Source organism: Cotesia typhae, unplaced genomic scaffold (genome assembly GCF_013202065.1).
Source record: "Cotesia typhae breed Kobodo isofemale line unplaced genomic scaffold, CoteBio_Ctyphae contig_33, whole genome shotgun sequence".
In the NCBI taxonomy this organism is placed as follows: domain Eukaryota; kingdom Metazoa; phylum Arthropoda; class Insecta; order Hymenoptera; family Braconidae; genus Cotesia; species Cotesia typhae.
This window is the reverse complement of record NW_027423741.1, coordinates 60275-85524: the sequence shown is the minus strand read 5'-3', so window position 1 is coordinate 85524 and position 25250 is coordinate 60275. Positions and strand designations below refer to the sequence as shown.

The 25250-nt window shown below is 29.0% G+C and overlaps 1 protein-coding gene across 2 annotated transcripts; it reads right to left on the bottom strand.

Annotated features, from left to right (window-relative positions):
* Positions 1-1326: 1326 nt before the first annotated feature.
* LOC141526332 (uncharacterized) lies at positions 1327-24306 on the bottom strand. Of its 2 annotated transcripts, XM_074241301.1 has the most exons (14): positions 24042-24306; positions 23700-23914; positions 7502-7739; positions 7309-7442; positions 7166-7202; positions 6920-7108; positions 6469-6848; positions 6319-6388; positions 5609-6116; positions 5178-5536; positions 4863-4967; positions 4684-4770; positions 2175-2897; positions 1327-2095 (listed from the first exon to the last, which is right to left on the bottom strand). In XM_074241301.1, the coding sequence occupies exons 2-14, from the start codon at positions 23735-23737 to the stop codon at positions 1943-1945; spliced, it is 3021 nt and encodes a 1006-aa protein (XP_074097402.1). In that variant the 5' UTR covers positions 23738-23914; positions 24042-24306; the 3' UTR covers positions 1327-1942. The 2 variants fall into 2 exon arrangements, with proteins under 2 accessions (XP_074097402.1, XP_074097401.1); XM_074241300.1 differs by having other exon boundaries at positions 6920-7202.
* Between the last annotated feature and the right edge of the window lie 944 nt (positions 24307-25250).

Below are 25250 nucleotides of genomic sequence, written 5' to 3'. Positions count from 1 at the left end.
TCAGATGTAAAAGGACTGATCGATGAGTTGAAGCCAAACACTTACAAAGACGAAGAATGGAGGCTTTTTATTGACTCCTCTAGGCGAAGTCTTAAAGCTGTGCTTCTTCATAATGGAAACTTATTGGCACCGATTCCAGTAGCTCATTCGACTAAACTAAAGGAGACTTATGACAATTTACAGGTTGTATTAGATAAAATAAACTATTCAGAACATCAATGGAAGGTTTGTGGTGATCTGAAAATTGCAACAATATTGCTAGGCCAACAATCAGGGTTCACAAAGTACCCCTGCTTCTTATGTTTGTGGGATAGCCGAGACCGAAAGAATCATTACATTCAAAAAGAATGGCCAACAAGAACAAATTTGAATCCTGGTTCTCACAATGTTACGCGACAATCTCTAATTGATCCTTCCAAGTACTTGCTGCCCCCACTTCATATCAAGCTTGGCCTTATGAAGCAATTTGTCAAAGCTCTGGATAAAGATGGAAACTGTTTTAAGTACTTGGGCGAAAAATTTCCAGCTATAAGTGACGCTAAATTAAAAGAAGGAATTTTTGATGGACCCCAAATTCGGACTCTATTCCAGGATGCTAATCTTGAATATGAGATGAACGAGATTGAGAGAGCAGCTTGGGGAAGTTTTAAGGAAGTATCACAGCAATTTTTAGGGAATACGAAAAGTGATAACTACGCAACTTTAGTTGACGAGTTGTTATACAACTATAATACTTTAGGTTGCTTAATGAATACAAAATTGCACTATTTACATTCTCATCTTTCACACTTTCCTGAAAATCTTGGTGATTTTAGTGAAGAGCAAGGTGAGAGATTCCATCAAGACATTAGTGTGATGGAAAAACGATATCAAGGAACGTGGGATGTAAATATGATGGCAGATCATTGTTGGACTCTGAAGAGAGATTTACCCGAAGAAGAGAGGAAACGAAAGAGAAACCCTTTATGCAGGACGTTTGAAGATAAAAGGGTGAGATATAAGCGGAGAACGAATTAAAATTCAAATCCAAAGGGTTTTGATGATATTTTCCGAAAAAATTAATTAATTTTTTTAAGTCTTAGGACGAAATACTTTTTTTTATGCACCACAGATCGAATGATATGATTTTTTTATTTATTTTGAATAATAACTCGATTTTTATTATATTACATTTGATTTTTTTCCAATTTTCGGGGTTTTTGCACATTTGTTTGATGTTTTCGAGACGTCTGAGTTATAAAAGTTGGAGATTTATATGTCGTCGATAAACCTATATGAAAATCATCATATATTTAGCTCAATACATTTTTTTATCACAATATTGGGAATTTTTGTTTTTTTCGCAATTTTCATGGGTTTTTCGGGATTTACTTAGACTTTTAATGGCTGCTGGTCTGAGTACACTTCAGATAAGTATAAAGCAGATCGAAATACATGAAAATCATGCATAGTTAGAATCTAAAAAAATTTTTCAATCACCAAAACCCCCAATTTTCCCGTTTTTTTTCGGTTTTTTACAGTTTTCTCAAAATCCTAGGGTGTAGGGGCCAAACGGACCTCAAATTCGGGTTCAGCGGGTCAAATTACATGGGAATATATGTGGCGCGTCCCAAGTACAGACAACTTTTTTTTTTTTGTGTGCCGGTGTTACTAATTATTTTTTTTATAATATGTATTTCTACAAAGTCTATCAATAAATTGCATCTTACTTATTAAATGAATAAAAACAGTATATTTATCGAAAAAATTGTAAAATTTTCAAAAGTCTTGTTTAAAAAATGTTATTTTGCACATAAAAATGAATAATATATTGACTTAAAATTTATGAATTATCAATAATAAATTTATCCACTAGATAGTACACGTCATCTATTATATTATAGTTATTATATAGTGATTAGTAATAAAAACAAGGTATTACTATTAGTTGGCGAGCAAATAATTATCGTGATTCATTTTCAGGACTTAGTTTAATAGTTACCCTGTTAGATAAAGCAGCTGCTAATTTTTCGACATTGCTTTGTAAAAGTGTAACGGGTCTATTGACTGACTCTGGACTAGGCGATTTAGTCATTTGTGTTGTTGATACATTCTCCTGTGTAATTATAAAATAAATAATATCAATAATTTATTAAAAGTATAATATATAATAATAAAAATAAATAAAAATTTACTTGATTGGTTTTTTTTCTCAAATTAGAACGCTGAAGAGTAGCTGCCAGCTCATTTTGGAGTCTCGAAACTACGGGAGCATTTGTTACGTTAACGACTTCACCACCAACGGCTGGCTTAGTAACTGAATCAGTAACAGTGCGCTGTTGTTGAGGAAGAAAATCAAATCTTGAGGGTTGTTTAGCTTCACCTTCATAAGCACCAATTTTCACAGCAACTTTACCATTTCCCGTAGATCCCGTAGATCCCGTAGATCCCGTAGATCCTATAGATCCCGTAAATCCCGTAGATGTTATAGTAGGCGAACTCGAATTTGTTTTAATATTTTTCTCCATTGTTTGCTGGTTAATATTAGTAGCCGTAGTATTATTTATTTGAGTTTTAGTCAGCAGTGCCGAGTGTCTCGGACTTCCATTTGATGGAGTCGAGTTCGGTGAGGATGAGTCTGACGTTGAGAAATACGTCGGCGGTGGTTTTGGTATTACTGAACTTGGATTTTCTTTCAGTTTGAAAGATTCAATGCTCTGCATTTCCACCAAGTCTTCTTTACTATTGTTATTGTTATTGTTATTATTGTTGTTGTTGTTGTTGATAATATTATTTCCATTTACATTATTGTTAATACTTTTTAATGGAGACGTTGGTAGAGGCATTGGCGGTGGTGGAGGCATACCACCACCTCCCTTTATAGCAGGACTATCATTTACTACTCTTTTCTCCTGCTCCTAGAATAAGTAAAATATTTTTTTTTTTTTTTTTTTTTTTTTTTTTTTAAATATAAATTTCATTTTTACAATGAAAATAATGATGATAATAATAATAATAATAATAATAATAATAATAATAATAAAAACTGACAGTGTAAGGCGTGATTGTCACAATAATTGATTTTCTTTTGGTTAAATCCATTGTAATAAATAGTTATTACTATTTAAGTTTAAATAAATTTCTAATTATACCGAAAGTTTACTCTCACTGAAGAAGAATATTCCGAGCTAATTCGAGCATGAAATACAGGTAATTTTACTTTTACTAATTTGATTTTTACTAATTTTATTTGTCTTACATGAATTTATAAATAAAATTTATTTATCTATTTTTTTTAAATATAATTTAAATAAAAAATAAATAAATTACGGCTACACAACCAACTACAGTACGATAGTAATAATACTTTTTTAATACACTACTGGTAAAACATCATTGGCTAGGCAAGACGTTAACAATATGATGATATTCTTGTGACCGAGTTTGAGTTACATAAGATCTTATTATTTTTTTAAGTCTGTCACCGACCCTCATCGCAACATACACACAATACAAGTGAATTCACTGAATCGTTTAAAAAAAAAAAAAAAAAATTACACATTTAGCCACACTATCTGTTATCTTTTAATTTCTTTTTTATCTATAAATATATAATGATAAAATTTTACAATCCATCTGATAACTTGTAAAAAATTATTTTAGTGTAAATTAAATTAATTTTCATTAATTCGAGTTTTTTCAATAGACTAAACGAATAACGCTAGTAAATGTTACTTTGAGACTTTGATTTTGTTATCTTAATGATATATGTTGATATTTGATTAACGAGACAATAGATTAAAAGGTAAAAATTGTATTTACAAACTAAACTATAGTTACAAAGAAAAAAAAAAAAAAATTTGTGTAAAAGTAAATATTATAGTTATTTAAATTTTATTAACCGATGTTTTTATTTTTTATTAAACTACTCACTGATGAACCAACCCACCTTGAAGTTCATACTAACACTAACTATACATGTAAATAAACATTTTTTTTTAGCTATTACAGCTACCACGATGTATTTATTAAAGTCTTTTTGACGTCATCGGCGCAGTTATGATAACTCTTATATGCCACGTTATCAGTATGTAATTTTCTCAGTTAAGGTAAGTAATTACCTGATTCTCGATAACGATTTTTAATTTTATCTGTTGGAATTTAAATAGCTAAATAATTTTAAAATATATAAAATGAAAACTTTCATAACAACTATTAAAATATTACCTGATAATATTTCTATTTATTGAGTTAACAGCGATGCCGGTTAAAAAGCGTATCGAGATATGTATATATAATGAATCCTTTCGCTTTCCGTTTAAAAAATTTCACGCGATACTCAGTTCATCCGACGTTTGCGGATTAACTGACGAAGGAAAATGGAGAAAGTTATAATTTAACGCTTTAACTCAACTTTATGTCTGTTATAAATATTTAAGAGGTCAGCGCACTTGTCATCAATTTTTAACTTGTTTTGATTTTTTTACTATTACCCTTGATTAATAATAATTTTTATCATATAATCATTGACTGTCTAATTAGACGATCTAATATTTAATCAGTGGCCTTGATATATATTATATAAATAATAATTTAGTGACAAAAAAAATATTTATTTTATAAATAATAATACGGTCTAATAATCTTATTATCTAGCATCAATAAATTTTTTATGATATTTAAATAATTATATGTACGACTTACTTTTTCAGAAAATTGATCTGAAAATTGTACTTTTTGTTGATTCCCATTAAACATTTTTTTATGGGCACGTTTAAATTCTTCCATTAACTATAAAAGAAAAAAAAAATAATAATAATAATTAAATTTATTAATATATATATATATATATATATATATATATATATTAATAAACAAATTACCTTGTCATGAGTAACTTTATTCTCCGGAGGAATTTGTGGTTTTTTAGATTCAAATATTGGTTTTTCCATTTTGTTCATTTCACTTTTGGCAGCGTTTAAACTTCTCTGAAATATAAATATAAATTATAAACACTGTAAATATTAAACTATTGTAACAAAATTTAATTTCATCACACGGCCATCACATAAATAAAAATTAATCATAGTATTATGAAGCGTATTCTTTGTATTAAATAGTAATGGGACTGCTATGATGTTCGTATTTACTCAATAAAGAATACCATTTTAAAATAATAATTAAATAAAAAAAATAACCTGTTGAGCACGTCGCTGGAATTCTTGAGCTATAGCAGTACTGAGGTTAGTACTTGATACGGGAGGACTTGGACGTCCTGCAGCAGAATTATTAGAATTGGAATTAGAATTAGATATGACAGCAAAGCGATTAAATACTGGAGCTTCTGGGGATTTTATTGTCCCGGTTGACAAAGTATTCGTAGACCCCGAAGTTATAGTAGACGCAGGATCACACGATGACGTGGACAGAGACGACGAAGTTGAGGCTGAATCTTTTCCGCAAGATTCTAAACTGGATTCAGTCTCTGTAGAGCCAGTGCTCCCCATAGACATTGTACTTCCCATTTGTTTTCCCATACTTATCATTGGTTTAGCTTCTGAAAAAATAAAATTATATATAATGCGTATCAACTTATTTTAAATTAATTTTTTAATAAATAATAATTAACCTGATTGCCATTTATAAGACATTGGAGGTGGACACGGTGGAGCAGGTGGTCCACAATTTTGATGTACTTCAACCGTAGTAACAGTCTGTCTCTCTATTTCATCGTGTCGTTGAATAATATTCGAATGGCCATTACCGACATAACTATTATTAGAATTATTATAATGATGATGATGATGATGATCTTCAGAAGCAGGTGGATCATAAAGATCAATGCTCTCTTTCTCGTACAGCAATCTCCGATTTCTTTCTTCAACCGGATTGGCATCAAAATCATGGCTCTCGTAATCCCGCGGTGGTACAGGATCGTAAAGTGGCTCATTTCCGGTCTCACTTTGCAAACCATAATTTACATGATTTGTGTTGTTTGTTGGATGAACCATAGATGATGATGTTCCTCCATCATCACCACTGGCATTAGAATGATACTGGTTTTCATTATTTAGATGATTATTCTGGTTAACTCGTATAACTGTCGTATTATTTGATCTACGTGTCCACTCTGGACTCTGAAACATTCAGACAATTTAACTTTATGAGTTTTTGCCTTTTTTTTTTTTTTTTTTTTTTGAAATAACAGCATCAAGGGGAAAAAAAAAAAAAAAAAAAACTAATAAATGGAATCCATAGTTGTCGTCGTTGTCGTCGTCATCGTCAAAAACAACCGGATAAGAGTTATTTAGTTGTTTTTACGACCTTTAGATTTTTTACCTGATCACTTGGATGACTCCACTCAGAAGATGAACCACTGCTTGTTGACAATGCCAAAGGACAGCAAGCTCTAAACAAAATAATAAAAAATAAAATAAACCAATTTATTTATTATTTATTTTTCTAATAAATAAATAAATAATTAATTACCTGCCGTTACGATTATTACAAGGATCATCACGTTCTCGTGTATAACGTGACTGAGGATGAACGTTGTGATGATGATTATGATGATGCTGAGGTGAGGGCGGATTTTGGTGAGCTGGAGGTGATGGACTTGTCGTTAACAAGCTCGATGACTCAGAGTCATAACCGCTGGAGCCGCGCATCCAAAGAGTTTCAGGACAATCGTAGAGACCGTTGCTGGGTGGTATTGGACGGTTCAATATAAGATCCAAGATAGCAGCACCTCGCATTATTTCGATGGCTCGCTCGAATGGCAAATCTGTTAGTCTTTGACTATTGCACCAAGTTATTACATCACCGGCTTTCAAACCAGCAGCCCTCGCTGGTCCACCTTCTCTTGTTCCCTGTTTAAATAATTTTATTTAATAACCATGAGTATTTTATTTTTAATTACTAAATATAAATATTTTATTACTTGAACAGTTAAGCCTGGAACTAATCCACGACAAACGCCACAACCTAGTCTACCTTTTTCACCGACCATAACTCTAACACGTACTTCGTTGTAGGGAATTGGATTTGATTCGTTGTATTGAATTTGTTGTTGGTACTGTTGATGTTGATATTGATGTTGTTGTTGTTGTTGTTGTTGTTGTTGTTGTTGTTGTTGTTGTTGTTGTTGTTGTTGTTGTTGTTGTTGTTGTTGTTGTTGTTGTTGTTGCTGAACCATGTGCCATGTTACAGGATCATTTGGATTACTGTTTAATTTTATAATATATTTTATTATACATACATACATACATATATATATATATATATATATATATATATATATTTAATTATATTAAAATAAAATATACTTACTCTTTAACAGGTATCATACCAACGCTTCGTATTTTTAAAACTAAAACTTGTTGGTTTTTAGCCAAAAGCGCAACTTCATGATGAACAGCATCTTCCACTGGATAACCATTTACTCGAATTATTTGATCACCAACCTGAAAATTTTTAAATTAATATTCAAGTCTGGTTAATTATAAAGGTATAAAATAGATACCCTGAGGCCATTTCGATGAGCTTCACCGCCAGGTTGAACATCACTGACGTAAAAACCAGCAGCGTACTCTCGTCCTCCACGAAGTGAAAATCCAAAACCGGAAGCTCCTCGTCTTCTCAGTCTTACATTTCGAGTTACCCCAATTACAGCCATTCTAGAACCTCCTGTGCTTCCGTTTCCTGGGCCACCGGCTGATGACCCTGTTCCAGTGCTTGAGGTACTGGAGGAGCCACCTGACCTGTTTTAAAATTTCAAAATTTAAATTATAATTTATTTATTACAAAAATTATTAAAATAATTAATAATAATTATACTTTATATTAAATTAAAAAAGTAACTTTATAATCTAAATGACAGTGATTAGATGACAAGATAAAATGTTAAAGCGCCTTTTTAAATTATAAAAGTAACTCGCGAAATTTTTAATAGCCATGTTAGAGGTCTGTGAAAAAATAAAAGAAATTGAGCTGAGAAAATAGTTTTTTAAAACTTTTAAAAATGAAAATGGCATCAGGCATTCATACTATTATTAATTATAATACTGTGGTTAATAGCAAAGCATAGACATCAAGTTGATATGAGCTTGGTTAAGTTTCACGGAAATTCAAAAGTTTAGTTAACAACAACAACAACAACAACAACAACAAGTAAAACCTCTGTACATTTATAACCGGGCATTTGTGTCAAGATAGTCTAGCAGATACACTGACAACAACCGTCAGAGTAGGTCACTCGGACGAGATTCGATATCTCGAGAAACTTCCCCGAGCCTGAGAAAAATATAACATTTTTATTACACGAGTTGTTAATTATCTTTTAATGTTTTGCCAGTAATTAAATAATTTATTAATTTAGCAATTTAACCCCAACTGACATATCACTGACAAATTATATCTTTTTTCATCATTATTATAAATTCCAATTCAATATCAACAATTAATTTTTGTAATACTTGTATATTAATAATAATAAATTTTAGAGAATTAATATATTATTAAAAATTGTCAAAGTGTCTGGCAATTTTAATGTTACAGGAGTATATATATATATATATATATATATATATATATATATATATATATATATATATATATATATATGTGACATCAAATTCAACAAGTTAATACCGTTAGTCCATCGATATCGTTTATTCTCAAGTAGCAAATAAAAAGTAGTACACAATGATAAAATTATATAAATATTAATTATGTTAGAAATAGCTTTCATCCAGACAGTAATCCATCTAACATCTATATCACTGACCATTCATAATAACTTATCGTTATTTTTTAACATTTATAATACCAATAACTTGTGCAATAACATTTACAAAAATAATTCTGTAATTGTTATATTGAGAAATAATTATATAATAACATATTGTAAAGATTAAAGATGAACACGCATTTAGAAGAAAAAGAAAAAAAAATACTTTGTTGAATTGAATAATAATTTAAATGAACGAAAACTGTGTCAAATGCGCATGTATGTAATAATAATTAGTGTGGTGTTTTTGAATAACAAAAGTTAAAATTTGAATTCATGTCACATTTGTGTATGGTAATTTTTAAATTAAACGGTGCGAAAAATAAATGGAGGGTCTTCTTGTAGTGCATGGAAAATAAGACATGTATAATTATGTTCTTTCTTCAGCAGTATACAATGATACAATGATTATTCCTTGTTGTAATATACAGATGTATATGTCTATACTATATATGAGAATAAAGGCATGAGCAGTTAACCATATATATCAGGATGGTTTAACTTAACTGATGTAGTTCGTGCACGTGGTGAACCAACGGTAACACACCAATGACACACCCTGATATTTTATTATTATTTTTTTTTTTTTTTTTTTACTTAGTATTTGATTCTTTGTACTTGAGAATTTGTTGCACGCCTTGATCGCATTGGTTTATTAAAAATCCCATTAAAAATTATTAAAATTTCATATCTTTAATAAATACACTTTATTCTTTATTTTTAGTGATCTGTAAAAACTCTAAAAGTGTTTTATAAAAATTATGATATTATTATTATTATTATTATTATTATTATTATTATTATTGTGATTGAAATCAAAAGACTTTTATCGTTGGTATCTATTGCAGAAGTAATGGGTCTTTCGAGAGCATTTAACAGTACAACTTAAAAACAGTAACAACAACCATACTGGAGTTTAATTGTTTTATTTTATTTAATCAAAAGTTTCACCAATAGTCATATTCACATAATTCATAATATAATATAATATGTATGTATATACACTGTTGATATGCATCAACAATTCGCGTTTTACAAACCGCAAGTATTCAGTATAAATGAATAATAAAAAAGAGCTGCACAGATTAATCGATAATTAGTAGTTACGGGTGAAATTGTCTACTCCCTGCAAAGTTCTGAACAAGTATTTATAATCCCAATGGGTGCTTAATACTCACAAGATTATAGTCTACTCTCAAAATATATTATTACATACGTATATAATTCAAGATAAATATATAATGTATCTTTAATCTGGTGTAACTACAAAGTTACTTACTATGAGAAACATCATCTTCGTGGAAAATTAAACTAGAATAGTTTCCGGTAAGACTAAAATTCCTATTCTTTGGGAAAAATAACACATAAATTACCATTCGTAGCAATACCCAACGGTAGTTTTATATATTTTTTTTATTATCTGACTATTTTCCCCCGAGAACTTGAAAATTATTTCTTAAGCGACTATTTGTTCTGTTATTACTTTTTAAAAGCGTTATGAATTTTTTTAAAATTAACACTTAAAATCACTGAAAATTGTTTTTTTTTTTTTTTTTTTTTAATAAATTATTTTTAAGATGTTAAATTTTTTCATAATTTATCATATTATAAGTGAATCGAAACCGATAAACCTAATCTATAATAATATGGGGTATTATATAAAGAAAGCCGCAAGTAGCAACCATCATAATGTATAAATATATTATCAAGAGAAACGTCAACTCATCCTTATACTTAAATACTTGGTTATTCTTTACTGATTACATTAACTTTCTCAACAATTATTACTAATATAACACTTGACTTGAACGAATTCCAGTGTAAATAAAATATCGGAAATTTTACTCTCATTTTCTTTTAATGGATAATTATTAGTAATGTAAAACAAATAAATAAAAAATTATAAAATCTCTTTTCAATAATATAATTATCGTTATTATAATTGTTGATATTCTTAAGATGGATTAAAAAAATATCCAGTAAAATAATTATTTAAAGATAGTGTTGGGTAAACTGATTTAAAAATAACATTTTTTAGCGGATAGGATTTATAAGTTCGTAAAGTTGTTAAACAGGTGCGCTAAATAAAAAATACTTAGCTAGCTCCTGAGTATGAATATAAGTGTGAGAGTTGAGAATCCTCTTACAGTTTTACAGTTTTACACAGAGTAATAAGGACTGTAAACGTGATGTTGATACGAATAAATAAAAATTTACGTGTCTAACGTTTGTCCGGTACTTAACTAAACTATACATATAAAAAATAACTACGCGTAGTCACGCAGCACATGAGGACTTGAGGAGTTGAGAAGCACAGCTGAGCACAATTTACAGGTGAGGTACATATCTAAATATATATTAAGCTTATTAACTTATTATTGAATTTGTTACTACACCAACATCTTTGGTTGCTGTTACAGGTATACACACATCTTATACATTGTATATGTATTTATATTGAAAATCACCGTGAGTAGAGGCCTCGATCTCGGTCAGGAGGTCGGTGACTTTTGCCTGGGGCATATCGCTTCCAGTCAGAAACAAAACAAAACAAAACAAAAAGAATAGACACCAGACTGAGAAAACAATATTTTCATCATTATTATTTGTTATTCGAATCAGATCAACTCTTTCGTAATTAAACTATGTACAATTTTATTTCAAGTAATTGTTATATTAATTTAATTAATGGTCTCATTTTGGAAATTATTTTTTAATTAAAAATATAAATTTTTTATATTCTTCTCAGTATTTATTTGTAATAAATTGGATTTTTGAAGTACTTAATTATAAAATATCAATGTAATACTTAAATTAATATTTTTCATGATTTTTCTCCTTTAAAATCATTTGTCAAGAGTATAAATACAGTGATATAATTATTATTTCCAAAAGGTATTATTAACCTCTTGTGTATATAATAACATGATAAGCTAAAAAATTTTTAATTTTATAGAGAATAAAAAAAATTAGCATACTGATGATGTGTGATGAAAAAGTAAAAAGTTATTTTATTTTAAAAGGCGAGAAATCTGTGAAAATGAATTAACACAAACGCCCTGTTTTGTAAATTGTCACCATTTTCGACGATGATGTCTCTTGTATCTCCAGTTTTGTATTGGATATAACTTTAATCATCAAACATTAAACATTAGCGAAAGCCAACTGCGATTTCTCAGTACAAGTAAACACTATATATAGATATATATTATAATGCTAAGCATACAGTGCACTGCGTATGTATTTTCTGTGTCTTTACCTGCGCATATTCAATACATCCAACACATCTACTGATGAGAACGACCACAACATTCATCTTTTACTCACGTGTAATATTTACCATTCTCTGTACTGATGTTTTATACACTTTAGACTCTGAATGAGAGACTCATCGACAATCGTTGTTATTTAGTCCAGAGAAATTTTATAGTTGAATGGAAAAATACTCTAGAATTTTCTGATGCGTGGAACAAAAAATTACACCAGTAGTAAGTTTTGTAAATAATTTTTAAATATTTTTATTTTTATCAAAATAAAATTTATCTCTCTCGAGTGTTTTCACGCCTTATAACTCGTAGCTATTATATAGCCTTTAGCTTAATATCAAATTTACAGTTAATCCAAAATGATTATTATTAATCTGTGCTCCTTGTGTTCAGGTCAACACAATATAATAGATATTTTTTTTTTTTTTTTTTTTTCTACTTGTATATACTAAAGTATAAAATCCAGCAGCTCAAAACTCAAGTATATTATAAAAAATTAATTCTAGAGAAATTATCAAAATTTTATGACCATCAATAGTCAATAGATGGAAATTTGAATCGATGTAATTCATCTATGTAAGTTATAAATAAATAATAATTTATCTCAAGATTTGCATTAATAAAGATCCATCCATATATATATATATATATATATATATATATATATATATATATATATTACCACACATAATATGTATTAAGTAAACACTTTCTACATAACTAACAAATGATGCAAAAACAAGTTACCTGGTTACCTGCACACATCGATACTTTCAAAAGCCCTGAGGGTTTAGTTTACCATAAAATATAAAATATAAAATTATTTTAAAAAATAATAATCAACAACTGATAACAACTGAGGTTCTTATATGATGAATAATATATTTTAAGTATGTAAATACAGTAAATACAAGTTTAGAGTCCATTTGTTATTACTACTTGTAAATCCTGTGCCGTAAATCGTGTAACCGGGACTTTTCTTATATGCTTATTAACTAATGTCTGCTCAGTTTACTATTATTGCATAATAAAGTTAACTAAACAACCAGTAGTTTAATAGTTTTGTACACCCTCTCGTTACTATTACTAATTTATAACTTTAAATAATTACTAAATTTCATATAATATTAACCAGTTTAGAGTTAACTCTAAAAAAATTTTTTTATTTTTAAATACACTAGTCACAAAAATTAAGGGATATAAAAAAAATTCCAAATTTTTTGGTGATTTTCAGCGAGCTGTAACTCCGAGGAAAATGATCGCACAGAAAAAAAAAAAAAAAAAAGCAAATTGTAGCTTCAAGTGTCTAGTTTTTAGATATGACCATGAAAATTTTTTGTCATCGTCAGGTCTGGAGAAATCCTAAGAAAACTACTGAAAAAAATTTTTCGAAATTTTTTTCGTCTTAAAAAGGTCTACGGGCTTCAAAAAAATTTTTCGATTGTTTCGTTTAAAAGCTCTTTTAGTAAATTTAATACCCTTTAATTTGACGTAGCCAAAAAGCCTGTACGATAATTTGCCGCGGAGTTATCGTCAATCAAAGCAAAAAGTTTTTTTGACTTTGGAAATCAATAACTCTGGAAATAATGATCGTATAGGAAATCGAAGGAGGGTTTTGAAAACTACACAATATTCTCTATAAGAAAACGTAAACCGCTTTTGAAGAAAAAATTTTTTTGAATTGAAAACTCGGACTGAAAAAAGACAAAAATTCGCATAATTAAGGATATTTGGATAACTTGGTATAACTTTGGATAAAATGGATGAACGAAGGATATCGTTGGTAATTTTTAACTTCAAAGTGTCCCCTAAAATCCCTAAGAAATTCAAAGCGCTGCGATTTTTTGTTCATAGTGCCCAGAAGCTTCAAATTCTGTGTTTTCGCAAAAATCACCATTATGAGCAATTTTGTGATTTTTATTCATTTTTCCATTGAAAAAAATTTTTTTTTCAAAATTCTTTATTTTTCGATCAAAGAGATTGATTTTTAAGAAATTTGAAAAAACAAAATTTCAATTTTTTTCGAAAATTTTTTTCGAAATTTTCTCAATTTTTTTCGACTGTTGTTTTACCGCCGGCATTAGCGTTACCCAAAGCGTACCACGTGGAGGTTGCTCGGTCGAATTTACGCTTCTCACACACACACACACACACACACATGTGTGTGTGTGTGTGTGTGTGTGTGTGTGTGTGTGTGTGTGTGTGTGTGTGTGTGTGTGTGTGTGTGTGTGTGTGTGTGTGTGTTTGTCTGCGTGTTTGTCTGTTTGCAGCTGCCGAATGACCTCTGTACGCACGGCAGTAACTGCTCAGTACCGTGTATTGCCACCTCTGTTCCGAATCACAGCTCGTAAACGCTCTTGCATGTTGATGCATCGTCGAATATCACGTTGCGAAATTCCTTGCCAACAACGTAACAACGCTTGAGTCAACTGATGAAGATTGTGCAGTTGCGGATAGTCTCGCCGCAATCGACGCCCAAGCATGTCCCAAACATGCTCAATTGGGTTCAAATCAGGACTCATCGCTGGATGATTAAGCGTTGTTACGTTGTTGGCGCGGAGAAAAGTTCGCGTACGAACTGCAGTGTGAGGACGAGCATTATCCTGCATCAAAATGAACCGTCTTGCCCCCATGCGTATGCGCATAGGCAGGACGTGTGGCTCCAGAATTTCGTCGACGTACCTATCGGCAGTCAACGTCCCACGAACGATGACCAACGGGGTTCTGGTATTGAAGGACACGCCTGCCCACACCATGACTGATCCACCATTGAAAGCTGTAACTGGTCTCGTAAAACCATCCCGATCTCGTTCTCCACGACGGCGCCAAAGAGATCGTCTATCGCTGCCATGAAGACAAAATCGAGATTCGTCAGTCCATAATACACTGGTCCACTGTCTACGACCCCAATGGTGATGATCATGAGCATAGGCCAATCGGGCTCGGCGATGTCGTGGAATGAGCATAGGCACGCGATTTGCGCGTCTAGCGCGTAGTCCTTGCTCTCGAAAGCGATTTCGAACCGTCGATGCCGATATGTGTTGTTGGGGAGGACGTTGTCGACGATTGCGAAATTGATGAGCGATCGTGTGGGCATGCGCAGTAGGGTTTCGACGAGCTTCTCGAATGATAGCTCGATCATCACGCTCGGTAGTGATTCGTAGTCTACCTTGACCCGGACGACGATCGTAACTTTGAGTCGCGTTAAATCGGGCATAGGCCCGACTGATAACGGACTGGCTCACTCCCATAGAAGCTGCTACTTCCACCTGACTGTAGCCCTCTTGAAGGAGGGTAACAATGCGAGCCACATCTGTGGCAGCTAAATGTCGACGAGGCATATCAAAAGGTGCTTATCAAAGAAAAGCTTACATAAAATTCACGTAAGGAATTTAGGCTAAAAAGAAAACGTAAAATTCAAGTTTTGTGTGAGGAAAAGCCGAACTCCGCGGGGGTATATCAATTTGTTTTTATTGAATTTTTAAAATGAGATTTAAAACTAAGGCAGTTGTAGCGGACAGAAAAATTGAGTTAATTTTTTTGACAATAGTGAAGCATTCTGAAGACGATAAAAAAAAATATTAAAAAAAAATTTTTGATAAAAAAATTTCGAAAAAATTTTCGAAAAAATTGAAATTTTGTTTTTTCAAATTTCTTAAAAAATCAATCTCTTTGATCGAAAAAATAAAGAATTTTGAAAAAAATTTTTTCAATGGAAAAATGAATAAAAATCACAAAATTGCTCATAATGGTGATTTTTGCGAAAACACAGAATTTGAAGCTTCTGGGCACTATGAACAAAAAATCGCAGCGCTTTGAATTTCTTAGGGATTTTAGGGGACACTTTGAAGTTAAAAATTACCAACGATATCCTTCGTTCATCCATTTTATCCAAAGTTATACCAAGTTATCCAAATATCCTTAATTATGCGAATTTTTGTCTTTTTTCAGTCCGAGTTTTCAATTCAAAAAAATTTTTTTCTTCAAAAGCGGTTTACGTTTTCTTATAGAGAATATTGTGTAGTTTTCAAAACCCTCCTTCGATTTCCTATACGGTCATTATTTCCAGAGTTATTGATTTCCAAAGTCAAAAAAACTTTTTGCTTTGATTGACGATAACTCCGCGGCAAATTATCGTACAGGCTTTTTGGCTACGTCAAATTAAAGGGTATTAAATTTACTAAAAGAGCTTTTAAACGAAACAATCGAAAAAATTTTTTGAAGCCCGTAGACCTTTTTAAGACGAAAAAAATTTCGAAAAATTTTTTTTCAGTAGTTTTCTTAGGATTTCTCCAGACCTGACGATGACAAAAAATTTTCATGGTCATATCTAAAAACTAGACACTTGAAGCTACAATTTGCTTTTTTTTTTTTTTCTGTGCGATCATTTTCCTCGGAGTTACAGCTCGCTGAAAATCACCAAAAAATTTGGAATTTTTTTTATATCCCTTAATTTTTGTGACTAGTGTATTAAGAATTATCTAATAAAGACGTAATAATATAATAATAACTCATGTCTATATCATCATCATAATCATTGAACACCTTTGACTTTTACCGCATTAAGTGCTAATATATAATATTGGATAGTTATATTCGGATACTAATAAGTAAGAAAACTACTTATTTATACTGCCAATAGAATTTTTTTCATGACCTTTCTCATGGTGTATAATAACTAAAATAACTATAAGTCTATCCATCTATATTATATACAATTTGCATATAAAGCTTTTATAAATTATTAGCTTAATCTTTCAACAAATAAATTTTTTTTTAATTATTTTATTGTAGGTTTTAATTAGTCTAAATTGGGTAAGCAATATAAATTCACATGGAAGCCTATAAATTATATATTGTTAATTAATAAAATAATAACAAAGATATATGTATAAGGAATTGAATATTATATATGAGGCAAAGTTAATGACAAAGAGGTGCGAAATTACAAAATCAGTCTGCCAGTTATTATAATTATATGGATAAATTTAACAATGAGTTGGACATGTGGGAATGAGAGTGAGAATGTAGGAAAAGAGTCAAAAATCTAAATAAAAATAAAGTTAAGAAATAAAATGTTGGAAAGGAAGGTTCAAGTCTATATATATATATATATATATATATATATATATATATATATATATATATATATATATATATATATATATATATATATATATATATATATATATATATATATATATATATTACTATACTAATACACATGTGTATTAAATTATATTGAGGTACTCGCATGGTTTGTCTAATAGTTTATGAGAATAATTATAGTTAGTAACACACCATCCACCATCCACCATCGCAATTCTTAATTATGCAACCTTTCTTATATACTCCTCTCCTTATATTGCATTAACTACAAATAAACGGAAACTTTTCTCACGCACCAATCGACTTGCCAAACATTCTGCTATAGAGTAAGAGAAAATTTTTCACCTTTCGTATAATAATTTGTTTTAATTAATTATACCTTAATACTTTTTTATTTTTCACTTTTTCATCACAAAATATTTTTAAATCAAAAATTTTTATTAACTTGTTATTTTCGTTTGTTTCAAAACTTAAGAAAAAAAGAAAAAACTTGAGCGTGATTATCGCATGTATTTTGATGGTGAGAAAAAAAAAATAAATTAAGAGACTCTTGTGCAATCTTGCGTAGTGGGGTAACTTTGTCGTCAAGTACTTTCAACTATGACACTTACCCCACAATAACAAGTGAAGAGAAGTGTGAACAATTGGCATATTCTCTCCTCTTACAACTTATAATTAACTTTCTCGAAAAATATTAATAGCTTCAATAGCCTGTTTATTAATTATTGGTTTAAAAAGAAAAAAGAAAAAGGAAAAAAAAAACAAGTATTGAAATAACTTTGAATGCAGTAATATTTAAATTGTTTTTATTGTCAAGTATATAAAACAACCTTGACTTGACGTCCGCTTAAGCCGTAAATCGTTATCGTAAATGCAAATTAACGAGACAAAAATATTGATAAAAATAAGACAAAAGTACATATAATACCAGGTTTAAAAAATTAAAAGATTAAAAAATTAAAAAATAAAAAAATAAACCGATGAGACGAACGATGATTCATTTGTTAAGCGTTGTAAACCTGCACGAGATATTGATTTTAGTCTCTGCTAATGCTTTATTATTATGTCAATTGTTTATACGATGTAATTATTATTTATTATTATTATATATGCCTGTATATGAATATTTATAGTAATATTATTTTTCATCTTTTATTATTTATTATCTTCAATAAATAAATAAAAAAAAAAAAAAAAAAAAAAGAATAATAATTATTTACAATATCAGGTTCTTTATTAAATTTACCGGAAACAATACAACTTAGTTGTCTCGCATCTAGTTTAAAAAATCAGTTTTGTGTTTTCCAGTTGTCAGCAAAACATATTGCGTAATTTATTAATTTTTTAAATTTATAACTAGATAAATAATACCGTTCAAGTATAAAATTTCAATTGTTTCTTGTTAGATACTTGAAAAAATTCTCAATAATACTCGGGCGTTCAGTAATTTTTTTTTTTTTTTTTTTTTTTTTTTTTTTGTTTGCTATAGTTGAAAACAACTTGAGCCTGAACGATCATCAAAGTGAATGAGAAAAGTTTTATTAATCGTCAATAAAGTAAAGTTTAAAGGCCATTCAGTAAAAAACGATTTTACATAATGCACTTTTATTAAATAACGCTTTGTTTTTTCTTATAAAATTAATTATATAATTGTGATATAAAGGTATAGAGAGACATCCTTGACAATATTTTTTGTCATGTAAGCAGCAGAAGTAACTACCTTTATAAAATTATTATTGTTATAATAGGATAGGGAATGAAAGCGAGTAATTTTATAAGAGGAAGACTGTCGAGAAAGATCATGATTCACCAATTAACTGTACCAATGAAAGTGAACTAACAAAACCGGAAATGATTAGTATTATTAACTGACAGCATTTAAGCATTTAAGAGCAAACGGTTAACTTTCATTGAAAAAATTTATAATATTTATAAAATTTAAATTTACAATGACGTAACGGACTTTTAATTTTTAAATAATGATAACTGTTTTAGTCAAATCGTTTTCGTGGTCGTAATTATCGGGATCCGCAATATAACAGTAGAGTAGAATAAATATGATAAATAGAATCACAAGGATATTAAAATTACAATACGATCTACTCTGTTCTGTACCCAATTTAAATACCGCTCTAGCTTCTCACGACGCTTTGCAGCTCTATACCTCTACTCGTAGTCTTACACGACATACTATTTCTTCGCTACTATCAGAAGCTTTCAATAATCCCACTATTATCATCATCTTAATACTATACAGCTAGTATATGTTTTAAATTATAACGATTAAAATATAGTGTTAGGGTTAATGAAAAATCGCGCTTCTCCCACCACTCTTTCCTTTTAATTATTTTATTATATTATAAGTATAATAAAATAATATAACAGCTCTGTAACTAATTTACACATTCGCATTCATATGCCCTGATTTCTTCCGCACTGATTATTCTTTACTCTACCAAGTTTTTAACGTTTTATATATATATATATATATATATATATATATATATATATATATATATATATATATATATATATTTTTTTTTTTTAATTACTGTTACAATTATTATCTTTTTATTACAACATATTAGTTTACTTAGATACTTTGACTACAATCAAATTTTTTCATTCCAAAAATTGATTTTTTTTTTTTCCAACTAAGAACCCAAAACAAAAAGTGGGACGCAGCCTTTCATTATACTATAACTGTCCTAATTTCGATTTATTATTCTAAAATAATTCGAATTTTGGTTTATGTATTAACATATTATCATTCCAAAGAACAAAAAATAATTCGATTAATTTTAAGACAAAAAATTTCCAGTTATCATTTCCCTTTCAGTGAATCTCGAAGATTTTTTTCATTCGAATTTATTTTTTTTTTTTTGTTAATAAAAAAAATCACTCTTTCTCTTTTTTTTACACCATCAATTTCATCATGCTTTCTAGCATGTATAATACTTTCTCCTTGTCGTTTTTCCTCTTTATCTTCTTTGTCTCTGTCGATAAAATTCAATTCGTACCACGGTTAATTCTCTATAATTTAAATCTTTGGATTATTAACGGTCATTGAACGATTGTTTTACCGCGCGACAGTAAATTCATGTTGAATATAGTATTATTATTTTATTTATTTATTTATTTTTTTTTTTTGGATAGAAATAAAAAATCGATCATCAATGTAAAAAATTAAATAGAAATTATTATTATTACTGTTATTAATAAAATGAAAATTCCAACTTGAGCCTGGAATGCATATTATATATTAAACAAAGTCACAGTTATTGTGTTAAACATATGTGTTAATGTTACTTCCGTTCTATCAATCTTATTACTTATTGTTTGCAACAGTTAGACCATACACAAATATTTCAATAGTAAAAATATATATATATATATATATATATATATATATATATATATATATATATATATATATATATATATATATATATATATATATATATAGAAATTATATAAAAATTTTTAATAACCGTTCACTGATGAAAATAAGAATAAATAATACCGGGAAAATGTAAAAATTACTGCAATAAACTTTTGACGGAAACAAGCTTGATATAGACACATATATAAGTGAATAAATGAATAAAAATTTTACCATCAACATTATACTCATCCTCAACTTCCGGTTGATCGATTTTCCGTGTTTTTGTATCAACATACATATATGAATTTATGAATGACTCCGTACTTATAACGTATAAATATAATTTTATAGCCCTCGTCAGTAGTTTGTAAATGGACAATTGCATTTCAGTCTTTCTAGTGAAGACTAAAGATGTTCAGAGTTGATTTAATTTTTAGTATAGACTAACATTATTATATATTCACACTGACAAGTTCGTTATTTTCTAGGTAAAAAGTTTTTTCATACAATTATTTACATTTTGCAATACATTATCTCACATGATAATCATATAAGGGATCAAGAAAAACTAACATGTATATAAATAGTTAAAAAAATTAGTCATATAAGTATATATATATATATATATATATATATATATATATATATATATATATATATATATATATATATATATATATATTGCCGAGGTCTAATATTGATCTGTTTTCAGCTAAAGTTTGTATACCCCTATACTATTACATGTATGACTAAGACACGCACAAGCAAACTTAAACTCCCTTTACTTTTACAAATTTTAATTACAAAACGGTTATTGTTTTAGAGTAAAATGACAAACAAAACAATAAATTTACTAAAATTTCCAAATATATCTAATTGCTTAGTATTTAATTTAAATAGGGTTTTAAATAATGAGGAAAAGCCCTACATATATTCCTAGTTATACTAGTTACACCAATTTAATAAGAGAATAACCAAATGAAAGATATACATATTATACTTATTATACAGAGAGCAGACGAAAGACCAAAGACCAAAGACCAAAGAGTCTCAGGTACGCGGTCAATGGCTGCTACGTACCAGGTTCAAGGAAAGCGGACCGGTTTGATTCGACACCAAGCTAACCGAGGACGTCTAAGCGCAAAAACTCAAAGACCATTTATAAAAACAATAAGAATAACAGCACAAGAGAAAGGAATATTTAAGAAAGAAAAAGAATCAAGTGATTGATTAAAAAAAAATTTAATTAAATACTCTCAGTAATCAGTAATCAATAGGTCACTTTTCAGAAAAAATATTTTCTTTTATATAACAGCTCTATTAATAAATAATCTTTAATTATTTAAATTATTAACTCTAAAATAAAATAATTAATTTTAGAGTTTATTAAATAAATAATTATTTTTAAAATTAAAAAATTAAACAGTGGCATTCGCAAGTCAGATTACTCTCCCTTGTATTGCGCCCTGTTGTGCGACGCAAACCAGATGGCGTGAAGACAAATAACCTGACGTAAGTTGACTGTCAGTTGTACATAACTACTCGTATCTATCTATATAATAATATATACATGTATGTATGTATGTATGTATGTATGTATGTATGTATGTATGTATGTATGTATGTATGTATGTAATCAACCTAGATGGTTAAATGGTTAATACATTCAACTTGGCCGGATATTAAATTTTTTCACCCTTGCATAGTATTGGTAACGACTCACCAATTGGAATGTAATAAGGAATTTTAAAAAAATCTTGTCCTATCATTTTTTTTTTTCAACTTACATTGCGATCTTACTTTGTAATAAATTAACTGCTGGGGTTTAAATTTTTAAAAGTGATGAAAAGATAAAATACATTTGAAAGTACCGAGAAAATTGATCATTATAAATATAATAAGTAGAGGTAAAAAAATAAAAATGAAAATATTTTACAATTACAAGTTCTCCGATTCGCTTGCACGCATTTCTGGGACACTATACTTATGATTAGCTAGATTAGCTTATATATTTAGATTTAATCCCTACAGTTGTTCAGTATAATGTTTAATTTAATGAATTGAGTTTCATTTTTAGTTGTAATTATTCATACATTTTTATACTCTTCTTTTCCTTTTTTTATTTTATTGGTAACTAGCCACAAACGAGTCGTAAATACGATGACATATAAATATAGGGTGCGGCAATTTTGCTTAATTAATAAAAACAACAATAATAATAATAATAATAATAACAATAATAATATTATATTTCTATTCTGCTCCTTTAAAGAGTCTAGATAATAACTGACCGTTGAAAACAATTTATTTAATTAACAGTATGTATACTCTACTGTTCTATTGACAATACTTTTTTATGAATTTATTTATTAGGAGCACTGATATATATATATATATTTATAAACTTCAATTAGGTCAATTAGTTTTTGCTCAGTACTTATCACAAGTTTTTTTTAGCAAAAAACCAGTAAATAGTAAATCTTTTAATAGGCTTAAAGGATTTTTTTTGAAATTTTAATAATAAATTCAATTTAAAATTAATTTTTTCCTTAAATTTATCCAAGAGCTGGGAATTTGCATAAACTTGTGATGGAAAAAATCAATATTTTCCCCAGTGGAAATTCAAAGAAAATAAACTTGAAGAAAAAAAATCTTTTTAAATTATTAGATTAATCACGGAGAATTGTAATTAAAATTCGATTATTAAATGACAAAATTAAATCATAGAACACGGAATCGGGTAAACTCAATAACGTGTTATTAAATTTCCGTAATCAGATATCCGTTATCAGATTCCATTTATTAGTAAATGTAATTCATCCGTCGATGTAAATATTTTCTTCTCGTTTAAGTAATTGTTTTTTTCAATAATTTGAAGAAAAAAAAAATGAGATATACTGCTTGCGGAGATAACGAGTAAAGTTCAGTCCGACCATGATCGTACTGTTACTACTCGAAGCTCAAACCCTATGGCGAAACGCCCCATTGCTTCCACTGTTTTTTTCTATCCCTCGAGTTTTGTATCGATTTTAACGGATATCGTCCATTTTTTTCCGGTTAATACAGTTTTACAATTTAAAAATCATTATTAAATAACTTATTATTTTATTTTTAACAAAAAACACTTACCGAAAAGTTAAAAATATTATTTATAAATAAAAAATAAACTTACCGGTGCATAAAGGCCGCCGCTGACATGTTACTATCCATAAGGTAATGCCATAAATCCACCTTTTATTGTCAATCCAAACAATCCAAGTATAGTTTTTATTATTTAAACTTTACTTTGTTCACAGCATTTTTAAATTTAATAACATGTCACTTGTTGTTATATCACCCAAACCCAATATTTGATTTAAAAATAAACACTTGGGGAGTTGATGAACTCTATAAAAGTTAAAACAATAAGACAAACAAAAAATAAATAAATAATTGATTTTAAAAAAAAAAAAAAAAAAAAAAACGTATAAAAAGATGGCAGTTGCCGGTTGAGTTAAGTTTAGCGTTGTTGTACCTGTTCGGTTACGTACGACTCTGTGTACTGAAATGACTGAAAGCGTCAGGAAGACTAAAACGAAACCAGTATGCGCATTCGTTCTTCGTTGGCTTCCCCAATGGAGCTGGTGAGCTGGTGCCGTTCCAACTTCCAACATTGTATATATGTTGTTATGTAGTTGTGTGGTCGAACCTTGTTAAAATAGTGGGGGTTATGTTAGTACTTAGTGTACCTAGTACACATCCAGTATTAAGCTCAACTTTTTGCTCTAATATCAAACAATTCAAATACATATATTTGTGCTATAAACTTACCAATTCAAAGTCAACTATTGAATATTTATTGCTATTATCTTTTTTTTTTTTTTTTTTTTTTTTTTTTATTTATTTATAATCTCATTTATACTGATAATACTGATATATAATTAATCTGTCAAATCAATGTTCATCTTATCATTATTAATAATTAAAAAAAAATTTTTTTAATTTCAGGAGTTGAAAAAAATATTAATGATATTAAAAATGTCATATGTTGGAAAAAGCATCTGTCGTAGGCGGGATCAAAATTACAAGTTTTGGTTGAGTGACATCAATGAACAATAATGTACACATTTAGTATGAACAAGAGTAGTAAGTATTCACTTTAGTCATTATATGATAGTACTGTGTTGGGTAGTCGAGCATTGGATATGACTGGATATATAGTTGGAAGAGTTGGAAGAGGCCTCGAGGCCGCGGCAACTATATAGATATAATAGACAACGAGCGCAACTAAACCTGTAATAACGAAACGCCCTTTCGCCTGCTGTTAGGTGTAGTATAAGTATTTTCAGTGTTCAGTGTTCACCTGTAGTCTACAAGCCCCTTCCCCTTACCTTACCTTTTTATTTTAATTTTTTATTGTTTGGTCAGTTATATCTCAGATATATAGATAGATAGATACTTGAATATTTTTTTTTTTTTTCTATCTTTTATCTGTTACACTGCGACTTTTCATTATTTTGGCTCTCTCTTTCATATTTATACCTTCAACCAACATAATCTATAATATAAAAATCTTACATTTCTTAAAAATTGTTTTCAATTCCTTTTATCTGTTATCCATGGAGCGTAGGCCGATAAATCTTTTATTTTATACTTATTCTTATTCTGATATATATAATAAACAGTAGTAGTAACTGATCTACTTTTAGATCAGACACCTAGCGACTACCGACTTACCAACATT